This window comes from Bubalus kerabau, chromosome 4 (genome assembly GCF_029407905.1).
Source record: "Bubalus kerabau isolate K-KA32 ecotype Philippines breed swamp buffalo chromosome 4, PCC_UOA_SB_1v2, whole genome shotgun sequence".
NCBI lineage: Eukaryota > Metazoa > Chordata > Mammalia > Artiodactyla > Bovidae > Bubalus > Bubalus kerabau.
Genome location: NC_073627.1, coordinates 53,364,919 through 53,379,625, shown reverse-complemented (window position 1 = coordinate 53,379,625; position 14,707 = coordinate 53,364,919). Strand labels below are relative to the sequence as shown.

The following is a 14,707-nucleotide window of genomic DNA, read 5'->3' as shown; positions in this document are numbered from 1 at the left end:
TCAGTAGTCTCACTGTTTAGTGCAAATTTTGAGAGTTCCTGTGCTGAAGCAGTTTAGATATGAATCCCTTTCAAGTGACTGAATTTGTACAGGGTAATGCACTTGAGTATTTGGGAATGGAGTGGATTACCAAAAGACAACACATTTGGGTGAAAGACTGAGACCAGGATTTTAGCTCTATTTCTTTGTTGCTGAATTTGAGACTTCAGTAAATCACATAAGCTTTCTACGCCTCAGTTTCTTCATTTGTAAAATGGAGGATTGCAAGTTAGATCATCTCTAAATAATTCTTTTTTTTTTTTAAGAAAATCTGAAAATTTTGTGATAGTCACTTTAGAAATTTTTATGCTTTTATGGAGAATATAATTAATTTTTCTAATTTTATTTTTTGATGCAGGTTAATGGTGCAATGTAAGAAACCTTTAAAAGTTTCTGATGAATTAGTGCAGCAATATCAAATTAAAAATCAGTATCTTTCAGCAATAGCATCTGATTCAGAACAAGAACCTAAAATTGATCCATATGCATTCGTTGAAGGAGATGAGGAATTCCTTTTTCCTGATAAGAAAGATAGACAAAATAATGAAAGAGAAGCTGGAAAAAAACACAAGGTGAGTAAGAGAAAGTACACCAAAGTGTCACTAACGTTTTGTAGCTCTGCATATGGTACCACAATTCTCATTTTAAAAAAAGATGGATTCATCATTAACTTAGAAAAACATTTCTTAAAAATAGATTAATCAGGCACATTGTACAAAATTTAAGGGCTTATATGGATTTGAATTTATTACTGGTCTCTGATGATAATGAATAGATCTTTATTATAAAAGCTTTGAGATTAGAGAAAAAGGACATTAATTTCTGTTATATTGAAATCAGAACACTTAGGTAGATGAACTGCTTTGATTGAGTTAAACTATGCTGTAAGTGAATTAACAGTTTTCAAAAATGCAGTAAAATACACATCACTGTGTTTATAAAATACAGTGATTGATATTTTGAATATGTGACCCAACAAGTAAGCTTATGTTAATAAAGTGTTTTTAAAATTTTTTTAAATCAAATATTTGAGGATCTGTTAAGTACAAGATAACTCTGCTAGAGAAGAGTTTTGCCTTAAACACAGAATTGGAAATTGAAGGCTAGAAAATTACAAAAAGGACCCAGTCATATGTTTAATTCAAAGAATTCATTTCACAAAGTTTTGCTTAGCCTTTTTGTGTGCCAGGTACTTGACATTTTGTTCTTTTGTAAATATGAAAACAAGTAGCTGGGAAGGTAATAGATTTTGTAGAAAGAACATGGACTTTGAAATTTGACAGATTTAGTTTGAAATCCCAGCTCCACTACATATCAGTTGTATTTCCTGTATTATCTATAGAAGTATATTTCGTCTGTAAAGTGAACATACTTACTTATCCTGTAGGTTAGTTGTGAGAGTTATTGATAATGTCTGTAGAACACCCAGCAGAATGATCAGTACATCAGTTTAGTCGCTCAGTTGTGTCTGACTCTTTGTGACCCCATGGACTGCAGCATGCCAGGCCTCCCTGTCCATCACCAACTCCCGGAGCTTACTCAAACTCATGTTCATCGAGTTGGTGATGCCATTCAACCATCTCATCCTCTGTTGTCCCCTTCTCCTCCCACTTCAATCTTTCCTGGCATCAGGGTCTTTTTAAATGAGTCAGATCTTTGCATCAGGTGGCCAAAGTATTCAGCTTCAGCATCAGTCCTTCCTGTGAGTATTCAGAACTGATTTCCTTTAGGATGGACTGTTTGGATCAATACATAGCTACTCAATAATTGATATATTTTATTATTGGTAAAATATGTATTTCAATCTAATATGTAATATTGTATGCAGGTAGAAGATGGGCCGTCTAGTGTTACAGTGTTATCACATGAAGAAGATGCTATGTCATTATTTAGTCCCTCTATCAAGCAAGGTAAAACTTTTATTTTCCTGTCAAAATACTGCATTCCAGGATTGTTACTTTAAGTAATCTGATATTCTTGGACTTTTAGTATTCCTTTTTGCATAATTCATGTCTCATAGAAAGGGACTAATCTTTAAATGATGGATTTTAAGGAGAAGGAGGCTCAGGTGATAGAAATTCTGTTTTGAATTGTGGAGCTTCTTTCCTGTGTTTAACAAATAAAAATAACTCCCTTATCTGTAAAAGAAGGAGATAGGATAAGATCATTACCTAAGATCCCTCTCAGTTATGAAAACTCAGTTTATGCATTAGACTTTACTGTAATTTGGTTGTCCTTTTCTCCCCCTGCCCCCAAGTTAGAACAGTTATTGCTGGGGTCCTTAATATTGACATAGTTTTCAGGCACTGTTCTCAGCACTGGAGGTACACTGAAGACTCCACTCTGAAAGTGTCTGTTGTGTCCTCCTTGTAAGTAGAAAAGAGAGACGGGTTGTATTGTTTCTTTTACATGATCTGTTTAACTTTTGATGGAGGCAAAAGAAATTGTTCTTTGGTATGTGTCTATGAAGGACAGTTTTGTTTTAGCATTTGGAATAAATAAGGGAGGATCCATCAGACTCTGTAGCCAAAAACGAAATAAGAAAAAACGTCCATCTAAATAAGGAAGAGATGATGGTCTTTCATGAAATAAATTTAATGGTCAGTGGTTCTAAGTATCTTGGTGAGTTAACTATTGAGGTTTTTTAGTCTGTTTACCTGCCTTAGGATAAAGGGACTGTGTAATTGTGCCTGTAGTGTGGCTTTTTCAAAATGTGGACCATCTGACGCTGGACATCTTTTGAAGTGAAACGTGGGAATCTTGGTGTCTAATAAGTATTCCAGATGACTTTTACACACTAAAATTTCAGAACTACTGCTTTAGTGAATCTTTAGGATGGATTTGCAAAGGCACTTGGAAAGTGACCTTAATCTTCCTGAAAGAGAGGGTTGTTTCAAGTTGTTAACCATCCTAAGGATGCTTTGGAAGGTTTATACACCAACTGCTTTTTTTTCCTTGTGTGGGAATGCAGGTGGAATATAACTATCCTTTGTATGTTTATTTTTTCTAAAGTAGTCATATTTTTCACTAAAACTGGGGAGAAAAGCAAAAAGGAAAATAAAATTTTAGAACTCAGATGAAACTTAACTAAGAGGTACTTAAGTGAGTACTTAAGTTCCTGCACTGGGCAAAAGTGATTTATCCATTAATGCATTCTCTCACGTTTAATTCTTGTCATACTGTTAGTGCTGGAATTGGAATTCAAATTAAAGTAGTCTCTCTGACATAACTAGAGAGCTTAATTATTCTGTGCTTCCTTTATGTTTCAGAAAGATAGGGAAACTAAAAATGTCTGTTTAATTCTATTGTCCTTACAGTTTTATTTGATGCATTATTAATGTAGGTTACTTAGCTATGTTATGGATTATATAACCTGAGCTTCCTATATATGGTGAGCTTCCTTGGAAAGGTATCACCATATATTTACAATTTTTATTTCTATGGAAAAAAATCTATGGATTTTAAACAAATCAGAATTTCTTATTGCATAATACCCTTATAAATGTAAATGTACATGTCTAGCTTAAATAAATATAATAATACTTACTTGGTCAGTAGTAGAATTTTTTATTTTGTTTTTCTAATTGCCATATATAGATGCTCCCCGCCCTGCTGGTCATGCCCGACCTCCATCAACCAGTTTGATTTATGACTCAGACCTGGCTGTCTCTTATACTGACCTTGATAATCTTTTTAATTCTGATGAAGATGAACTGACAGTAAGTATCCTTATTAATGGTTACAATTATAATTTATTTTCCTTGATTTTATAAAAGTTTTTCTTTGGAAGTGATATGTGACTTGAATATTATGTTTTAGCCCTGAACGATAGGAAATGTTTTGAAATAAAATTTCTGTAATTGGTATCCTTTTTTTAACCTCATGTTTGAGGTGGTGGTGGTTTTTTTTTTTGCTCCACTGTGGTGCTTGCGGGATCTTGGTTCCTCAACCAGGGATTGAACCCAGGCCCTTGGTAGTGAAAGTGCAGAGTCCTAACCACTGGATCACCAGAGAGTTCCCTAAGCATCCATATATAATGTCACCTATAAACTTTAAGGGTTTTTTTTTTCCTTTATTTTTTATGTTTGAAGGACATGTATAATTAAGCTTAATTTTATCTCGGCCATATGTTCCTTTTCTGCAGTCCTTAGAAAGCAGAATTAGTTACCTAATCTTTGATCCTGTAATTTTAGAAATGACCCAAGAATTGACTCAATCAGAGAATAAATAATTAACAGTGAAGTTATATGCCTTGTCAGTTTATTCAGGAATTTGTTTGGTACTACTGCTGCTGCTGCTGCTAAGTCACTTCAGTTGTGTCCGACTCTGTGCGACCCCAGAGACGGCAGCCCACCAGGCTCCCCCGTCCCTGGGATTCTCCAGGCAAGAACACTGGAGTGGGTTGCCATTTCCTTCCCCAATGCATGAAAGTGAAAAGTGAAAGTGAAGTCGCTCAGTCATGTCCGACTCTAGCGACCCCATGGACTGCAGCCCACCAGGCTCCTCCGTCCATGGGATTTTCCAGGCAAGAGCACTGGAGTGGGTGCCACTGCCTTCTCTGTTTGGTACCACAGTCATTATTATAAGACATCTATATACTATAGTAGTGAAAGAGGAAGAAAAAGTAATATTTAATCTTTAACACCCATTTGCAGAGAAAGGTGAAGATACAAGAAATTAAGCTTAAAATGAGAGTCCCTAGAATGTGAAATGGCAACCCACTCCAGTATTCTTGCCTGGAGAATTCCATGGACAAAGCCTGGCAGGCTACAGTCCATGGGGTCGCCAAGAGTCAGACATGACTGAGCGACTATCACTCAGAATGTGAAATCTCTGGGAAATTAATAATTGAGCATTGCATTATAAAAGGGAATTCCTTTTTCATCTGTATAAAGGTAGCTTGGAAACTTCTATTGTACATTTGGTCTCTTCAATTAAGTGATATAATGCAGGTATCACTATACATAAACTTCTACTCCACATCCCACAATATAGTGTATTTTAGGTAAATATATGCCTGAAAACAGGGCTTCCCTGGTGGCTCAGCAGTAAAGAATCTGCCTGCCAATTCAGGAGACATGGGTTTGATCCCTGGGTCGGGAAGATCCCCTAGAGAAGGAAATGACAGCCCCCTCCAGTATTCTTGCGTGGGAAACCCTATGAATAGAGAACCTGGCAGGCTGCAGTCCGTGCAGTCGCAAAGAGTCGGACATGACTTAGAGACTAAACGACAGTCCCTGAATACTCATACTTTTGTACTTTCTCCCTGCTGCTGTTCATGTGTCAGTGTTGTTAGAGCTGACAGTTTGGTTCCTTGTATCCTGTTAGCCACTTTGTTTTAGGAACCAAATTGTCAGCTCTAACAACACTGATGACAGATTGGAGGTTTTAAGACTTGTTTTGTTCAGTGTATTAAAATTTGTCTTTAGTTAGGGATACTATTGCTTTGTCGTACAAGATCTTTCTGGAGTTTTGCTTTCTGGAGTTTAATCTTTTGTAGCATATTTGTAGGGGCAAGAAGATTATTAGGAAAGATAAAAATGTAAAAGGAATTTGGAAAGGTTATTGATTATATAGGAATCTTTAATGTCTTTTATTTAAAGAGACAGATGCTTTATAAGTATCTTTTACTAAGAGGCAGTTCCCAAATTCTGTAAGTTTTCTTACTATTTTTTTGTTATTTTAATAGGTTTTAATGTATTTTGAAAGTAATGGTTGTTTTCATGAAGGAACTTTTTCCTCTCTGTTAATTTGGAGTATTATTATAATCATTAGAGAAACTAATCTGGATTATTGATACCTTAAGTTTTTTTATGTCTTTAAATTGCATCTAGTAGATATTTGGCTGTGACACAAATGGGCTCTACTTTCAAGTTACATACAAATGATTACTATCTTGATCACACTGGATTTAAATTTCAGAGAAATATGTATGTATGTGTGTGTGTGTGTTTTTTTAATAGCCTGGATCTAAAAAATCGGCGAATGGATCAGATGATAAATCCAGCTGCAAGGAATCAAAGACAGGAAATCTGGACCCATTATCTTGCATAAGTAAGCTTACCAAATCTGTATTCCAGATAAATCTGCAAACTTTTAATCTCAATAATGTTTCCCATCCCTTAGTTTTATACACAAAATAACTTCTTTTTAGTCTTATGTTAAAATGTGTGTTTTATTAAATATAGGCACTGCAGATCTTCATAAAATGTATCCTACACCACCATCATTGGAACAACATATTATGGGATTTTCCCCAATGAATATGAATAATAAAGAATATGGTAGTATGGATACAACACCTGGAGGAACTGTTCTAGAAGGAAATAGTTCTAGTATTGGAGCACAGTTCAAAATTGAGGTTGATGAAGGATTCTGTAGCCCAAAACCTTCTGAAATTAAAGTAAGTATTTTATTTTTCTAGGAAAATAATTCACTTCTATATTTTATATAGAATTGGTTTACTGCTATATTCAAAAATCCTTTCATAATGAAAGAGTAGAATTATATTTACATTTTATTATTCTGTTTGAAAAAGGAAAAAAAGGTTAGAGTTACTTTGTTTTGTTTTTTCCCCCTTGAAAGACAAGATGCTGAAAATGATGTTATTTATATTATAGGATTTTTCTTATGTGTATAAGCCTGAAAATTGTCAGGTTCTAGTGGGATGTTCCATGTTTGCACCTCTAAAAACTCTACCAAGCCAGTGTCTGCCTCCTATCAAATTGCCAGAAGAGTGTATTTACCGTCAGAGCTGGACTGTTGGAAAGTTAGAATTGCTTTCTTCAGGGCCTACAACGCCATTCATCAAAGAGGGGTATGATTTAAATTTATATTATTGGTATAGTATATGAATACTTGTGTAGCTTTCATTTTTTTTAATAATTAACACCTAGTATATTGGCATCTGGAAAAAGATACTGGTTTTTGAAAATTTTTTTAAATTATTTTCTGATTAATAGCTTATAATGGTGTTTGGTACTGTTAAAGTAAAGTATTGGAACACAAAAGATGAGAAAATTTAGTATTTGGAAGCATCTTTTGTTTTGGTCTAAAATTCTAATCACACTTATTTGTATATTTGCCATATTTCACACACTTTTTATATTTAAGTATCTCTGAAATTGGGGTGTCTTATAATTGGTAACATCTTAAAATTGCCACTGTCCTTTTCTACCCATAAAGATCTCTAAAATCAGGTGTTTTTTTTTTTTTAAACCATTAATGGCATCTTAGAATCGATGAAGTATTAGTATTTCTGGTACAAGAACTGTAGAGATGGTAATCATGGATATATAGATGTGGAACAATGTATACAAATTGTATTTATAATAGAACTAATTAGTTGGATTTCACCACACAACAATCACCTGGAGTGGCTATATTAACCAAACATATATTTTAATTGTACTTAACAATTTTTGAACCAATTGTGTTTTCATAATTTTCAGTGTTACTGAGACATATTTGGGACATTTTTAATTGTATTTCACATTACTGATATGTTCCTTTATGTATGTTTTTTTATTTTCTTTTCCCCTGATGACGCTAGTGATGGAAGTACTATGGATCAAGAATATGGCCCTGCTTATACACCTCAGACTCATACTTCCTTTGGGATGCCTCCTAGCAGTGCACCTCCTAGTAACAGTGGAGCAGGAATTCTTCCTTCTCCGTCTACCCCTAGGTTTCCAACTCCAAGGACCCCAAGGACTCCAAGGACTCCTCGTGGAGCTGGTGGACCAGCTAGCGCTCAAGGTTCAGTCAAATATGAAAATTCAGACTTATATTCACCAGCCTCCACCCCATCCACCTGCAGACCCCTTAATTCTGTTGAACCTGCAACTGTTCCTTCCATCCCTGAAGCACACAGTCTTTATGTAAACCTCATTCTTTCAGAATCAGTTATGAATTTGTTTAAAGACTGTAACTTTGATAGTTGCTGTATCTGTGTTTGCAACATGAATATCAAGGGTGCCGATGTTGGAGTTTACATTCCAGATCCAACACAGGAAGCACAGTATAGGTGTACTTGTGGCTTCAGTGCTGTCATGAACAGGAAGTTTGGCAACAATTCAGGATTATTTCTAGAAGATGAACTAGATATCATAGGACGCAACACAGAATGTGGCAAAGAAGCAGAAAAACGTTTTGAAGCTCTCAGGGCCACTTCTGCTGAACATGTTAATGGAGGACTAAAGGAATCCGAAAAATTGCCTGATGAATTGATACTATTGCTTCAAGATCAGTGCACTAATTTATTTTCACCTTTCGGAGCTGCAGACCAAGATCCCTTTCCCAAAATTGGTGTAACTAACAATTGGGTACGTGTTGAAGAGCGGGACTGTTGCAATGACTGCTACCTTGCATTAGAACATGGGCGTCAGTTCATGGATAACATGTCAGGAGGCAAAGTTGATGAAGCACTTGTGAAAAGTTCATGCTTACACCCCTGGTCCAAAAGAAATGGTAAGTATGCTAATGAAGTAATTTTTCTCTCTATTTTGTTTTAGTTGTATGACTTTTCTTTCTTAAGAAAAGGTGATAAAGACAGTTTCCCATTTAGCTGATAGAGACACTTAAATTTGCACTTAAAGCTCCTTCAAGAATGACACTTTTAAAGGAAGGACTTCCGAGTAGTTTAGTTTAATTTCAGCAACAAAAGTATGGTTATTATAAATCTGTAATTATGTACTTGTGTAGGAGTATAAAAGGTACTTTGCACATGTTAATTAGCAGAAAATTGTTGGTTGTCTGCTTTGTTCAGGATTCTTTCACTCATTAAATATTTATTGAGCAACTAGTATATGCCAGGGACTGTTCTTTTATAAACTACAATATTAAAGCAAACGTATTTCCTGCCCTTTCTGAGCCTATAAGACTCAAAATAACAAATTTAAATGAAAGTAATTACATGGTATCAGATAGTGACAACTGCTTTGAAGGAAAAGCAGGGAAAGAAGTGGAAAAAGACAGGACAGAAATGTTACTTTAGAGGTATGTTTAGAGAAGTTATTACTGAGGGACAGTATTTGAGCAAAGACCTACATAGAGTGGGGGAGTGTAAGCTGTGTGGCTAAACGAGAGAAGTGTTTTCAGACAGTGCAAAGACCATGAGTAATGTGCTTAATGTTTGAGACACAGGAAAGAGGCACTGTTGCTGGAATGAGTTGGGTGATGGGGGACTGGTAGCAGCTGGAAGTCTAAGAGATGGCTGAGCACCACTGGCATGTGGAGTCTTATGGACCATGTTTTAACTGTGGCCTTTATGGTTTATTCCGAGATGACTCGGACAGTTTTGAGCAAAGAAGTAAGATGATCCTTACTTATCCAAATACATATTTGGAAATACAAGTTTTAAATTGAGAGGAGTGGTTGGGGCTAGAGATTAAAAAATTGTGTGTGTGTGTGTGTTAGCAGTGTTTTGGGGCTTCCCAGTGATAGCTCAGTGGGTAAAGAATCTACCTGCAATGCAGGAGACATAAGAGATGTGGGTTCAGTCCCTGGATTGGGAAGATCCCTTGGAGGAGGAAATTGCAAGCCACTCTAGTATTCATGCCTGGAAAATTCCATGCACAGAGGAGCCTGTTAGGGGGTCGCATCCCCTCCTCCATGGGGTCTCAAAGGGCTGGGACATGACTGAGCATGTGACACCTACATGGCCCCTGTCAGTGTTTTAGACTGTGGAGCTGCATGGGACAGCCTAGAGAGGGACTGCAGGTAGAGAAGTCTAAGGGTAGGACTCACATTTAGAGAGGGGGAAGAAGAGGAGGATCCAGAGTAGGAAATTAAGGAGGTAGGAAGAAAACCAAGGAAGTATGGTATACAGGAAGCCAAGTGTAGGAAATGTTTGAAAGAGAGAATGATCATTGATATCAAATATTTATATGTAGTTATCTAATGAGTTAATCCATTTGAGTTGCTTAACATAATACTTATCACACAGTAAGTAATGAATTTGTATAAGCTGCCATTATTAAAGTTAGCAATAAGTTTTTTGGTTTTTTTTTCCCAGATGTAGCCACTAGGAGATTTATACTTTAAAATGGTGTGTCAGTATACCACTTTTGGTAATTACACAGGAAGTTAGTCTTTCTTGAAACCTACCTATCTTCTAGCTGTCTTTCATGTGTTTTTGTTAAGAATTTATATTCTTAGGTGATAGGTGCCATTTAATAACTCTGATTTAGTCCCTTATGTCATTTGCTAATCAGTCATTTTTTGACACATGTGCAAAACAATGTGCTTGGTATTCTGGGAGATAGGAAGATATCTTATATTTAAATTACTTAGAGACTGCTTGGAATCTGTAAGTAAACTAAAGTCTGTTACTAAAACTGCAGTAAAAGTTTGAGATGAAAATACTCTAAATGCCCATTGACAAGAGAATGGGTAATAATTAAGATATAACAGTACAGAGGGAATCTTACATAAGCTCTGAAAATGAATAAAACTATTATAATAGATGAGTCTTACTAGAAGTAATGAGGGGGGAGGGAGAGGAATCAAGTCCCAGAAGATTTTATATGAGATTTTTTTTTTTTTTTATAAAGTGTAAAACAGGCAAAACTAAATGTATTTTTCAGATGCAGCTAAAATTCAGGATAGTGGTTAATTCTTAAAAGCTGAGGGATAGAATCATATCCCTCAGCTTTACTTCTTGGGCTGTGAGATCATAGTTGCTCATAATTATTATTAAAGAAAATGTGTGAAAAAAAAAAAAGAAAATGTGTGAATAAGATAGGGCTGTGCATGAATCAGTGGTTAAATTTTGTTCATGATCTAGTTTGATGGTTCATCAAACTCACTATACTCAAGGATCAAATTTTTAAAGAAGTATAAATAAATGTCATAGATTTATTTTTAAAAATCTATAGGGGTGGATTTAATGTATATATAGATACAGATTTAATACCTAGATTTTTAAAGTAGTAATTAAGAACATAGGCCATGGAACTGACTACTTGGGTTTGAAATGTGGCTCCATCACTATAATCTATGACCTTGGGCAAATTATTTCATCTCTGTTTCAGTATCTGGAAATAGTCAGTGATAGTATTTACCTCATACAATGTTAAGAGAATCAAATGAGCTAATACAAATAAACAGAGACCATATAAAACAGAGTGCTTAGCACAAAATAAGAATTCAGATATTTGCAGGTGTAACAGTAGTAATAATAGCAAGAGTAGCATTAGTGGTATTCTGTTTTATTTGTTTTTAAGAACCAACTCATCTTCTTTTGATGAAGGGTCTCATCACAAGAAAAAAAAATTTACAGCTGTATTTGGTGGTGGATGTTAGCTGGACTTACTGTGGTGATCATTTTGCAGTACATATGCATCATCATTTTGTACACCTGAAACTAATATTATGTCAATTATACCTCAAAAAAAGAAAAAAGCACTTATTTGCCAAGCAATAGAAAATGCAAGGTAATGCTCAAAATTTTTTAAGCTAGGCTTCAACAGTACGTGAACCGAGAACTTCCACATGTACAAGCTGGATTTAGCAAAGGCAGAGGAACCAGAGATCAAATTACCAACATCCGCGGGATCATAGAAAAAGCAAGAGAATTCCAGAAAAACATCTGCTTCATTGACTACGCTAAAGCCTTTGACTGTGTGGATCACAACAGACTGGAAAATTCTTCAAGAGATGGGAATACCAGACTACCTTACCTGCCTCCTGAGAAACTGTGTGCAAGTCAAGAAGCAACAGTTTAGAATTGGACATGGAACAACAGACTGGTTCCAAATTGGGAAAGGAGTACGTCAAGGCTATATATTGTCACCCTGCTTGTTTAACTTATATGCCAAGTTCAGTTCATTCGCTCAGTCATGTCCGATTCTTTGCGACCCCATGAACCGCAGCATGCTAGGCCTCCCTGTCCATCACCAACTCCCAGAGTTTACCCAAACCCATATACATTGAGTCCGTGATGCCATCTAGCCATCTCATCCTCTGTCGTCCCCTTCTCCTCCTGCCCTCAATCTTTCCCAGAATCAGGGTCTTTTCCAGTGAGTCAGCTCTTTGCATCAGGTGGCCAAAATATTGGAGTTTCAGCTTCAGCATCAGTCCTTCAATGAATGTTCAGGACTGATTTCCTTTAGGATGGACTGGTTAGATCTCCTTGGAGTCCAAGGGACTCTCAAGAGTCTTCTCTAACACCGCAGTTCAAAAGCATCAATTCTTCGGTGCTCAGCTTTCTTTATAGTCCAACTCTCACATCCATACATGACCACTGGAAAAACCATAGCCTTGACTAGACAGACCTTTGTTGGCAAAGTAATGTCTCTGCTTTTCAATATGCTGTCTAGGTTGGTCATAACTTTGCTTCCAAGGAGTACATGTCTTTTAATTTCATAGCTGCAATCACCATCTGCAGTGGTTTTGGAGCGCCAAAAAATAAAGTCAGCCATGGTTTCCACTGTTTCCCATCTGTTTGGCATGAAGTGATGGGACCAGATGCCATGATCTTTGTTTTCTGAATGTTTAGCTTTAAGCCAACTTTTTCACTCTCTTCACCTTCATCAAGAAGCTCTTTACTACTTCTTCACTTTCTGCCATTTGGGTGGTGTCATCTGCATATCTGAGGTATTATTTCTCCTGGCAATCTTGATTCCAGCCTGTGCTTCCTCCAGTCCAGCGTTTCTCATGATGTACTCTGCATATAAGTTAAATAAGCAGGGTGACAGAATACAGCCTTGACGTACTCCTTTTCCTATTTGGAACCAGTCTGTTGTTCCATGTCCAGTTCTAACTGTTGCTTCCTGACCTACATACAGGTTTCTCAAGAGGCAGGTCAGGTGGTCTGGTATTCCCATCTCTTTCAGAATTTTCCACAGTTTATTGTGATCCATACAGTCAAAGGCTTTGGCATAGTCAATAAAGTAGAAACAGAAATATATGCAGAGTACATAATGCAAAATCCCAGGCTGGATGAAACACAAGCTGAAATCAAGATTGCTGGGAGAAATATCAACAGTCTCAGATAAGCAGATGACACCACCCTTATGGCAGAAAGTGAAGAGGAACTAAAGAGCCTCATGATGAAGGTGATAGAGGAGAGTTTGCTGGCTTAAAACTCAACATTCAGAAAACGAACATCATGGCATTCGGTCCCCTCACTTCATGGCAAATAGATGGGGAAACAGTGACAGACTATTTTCTTGGGCTCCAAAATCTCTAGATGATGACTGCAGCCATGGAATTAAAAGACATTTGCTCCTTGGAAGACAAGCTATGACCAACCTAGACAGCATATTAAAAAGCAGAATACCACTTTGCTGACAAAAGTCCATATAATCAAAGGTACGGTTTTTTCCAGTAGTCATGTGTGGATGTGAAAGTTTGACCGTAAAGAAGGCTGAGTGCTGAAGAACTGATGCTTTTGAATGGTGGTGCTGGAGAAGACTGTTGAGAGTCTCTTGAACAGCAAGGAGATCTAATCAGTCAGTCCTGAAGGAAATTAACTGTAAGTATTAATTGGAAGGACTGATGCTGAAGCTCCAGTACTTTCGCCACCTGATACAAAGAGCTGACTCATTGGAAAAGACCCTGATGCTGAGAAAGATTGAAGGCAGGAGGTGAAGGGGGTGACAGAGGTTGAGATGGTTGGATGGCATCACTGAATCAATGGACATGAGTTTGAGCAAACTCCGGGAGATCGTGAAGGACAGGGAAGCCTGGCGTGCTGCAGTCCATGGGGCTACAAAGAGTCGGACATGACTGAGCGACTAAACAACAGCAACAAGTGGCAAATACTGGGTTGTTTACCTAATGAGCACTTTTTTTTAATAACAATAAAGATTGATATAAACAGATAACTCTGCAGCCATAAAGATGAATTTTATCCTAAGAACTTACATTGAGAAAATAATTCAAAACAAAAAAGAAATGTCTTTATATTTTAGTTTAAGATTTCAATGTAAACATGCTATAAAACCTAGATTTTCAATCATGGAGTACTTTTTCATTAAATTATAACAGCTTCATTAAATAGTAGCAAGCTCTGATTTAATACATTAGTACCTTTGCCCTAATTGTTTTCCTCTGCTTGGGACACTGTTCTTCCAGGTATTTACATGAGTAACTCTCTTCTCTCTTTACTTTTGTCAGAAATCATCTTAATGTAAAATTGCAAACCACTCTTCATCTTCCCCATCCTGCTGCTTTTGCTTTCTCCCCCTAGTGTTTGTTTATTACCTTCTAAACATATTGTATAGTGTATTAAATATTATCTCTCACTCCATTAAGTTCACTCTGTGCAAGTTCTGTGTACAAGAAATGATTTTTGTCTGTTTTGTTATGTCCAAATACCTAAAATAGTACCTGGCATGTAGTAGATGTCCAGAAGTCCAAGGTGTTGAAATATTTGTTAGAAGGTATTAAGAGTCTGTAATTTAATGGCAATGTTTATTTTTTTCAAAATAGGAAAAGCTCTGTTCTAATTATAAAAAAATACATACTTTCTGAAAAGAAAGTTAATCTAAATAATATAGATAAATAGAAGTAAAAATTGCCCCAGCCCTATCATTACACCACTGCATGATCACTCATCTTTAAGCAACTTTAGCATATCATACAGTTCATCCATTTAAAGTGAACAACTGAATGGTGTTTTTAGTTAGCACAGACTTGTGTAGCCATTACCACAATCAGTTTT

At 36.4% G+C, this 14,707-nt stretch overlaps 1 protein-coding gene across 2 annotated transcripts in view; it reads left to right on the top strand.

The window, feature by feature from the left end:
* Nucleotides 1-14,707, top strand: part of MED13 (mediator complex subunit 13) — a 97,762-nt gene that overhangs the window by 54,041 nt on the left and 29,014 nt on the right. For both annotated transcript variants that reach the window (XM_055577431.1, XM_055577432.1), the window contains exons 10-16: nt 398-611; nt 1,868-1,949; nt 3,637-3,758; nt 6,003-6,093; nt 6,228-6,442; nt 6,660-6,856; nt 7,592-8,508. In XM_055577431.1, the coding sequence (XP_055433406.1) occupies nt 398-611; nt 1,868-1,949; nt 3,637-3,758; nt 6,003-6,093; nt 6,228-6,442; nt 6,660-6,856; nt 7,592-8,508 (1,838 nt within the window). The remainder of the gene's footprint in view (nt 1-397; nt 612-1,867; nt 1,950-3,636; nt 3,759-6,002; nt 6,094-6,227; nt 6,443-6,659; nt 6,857-7,591; nt 8,509-14,707) is intronic.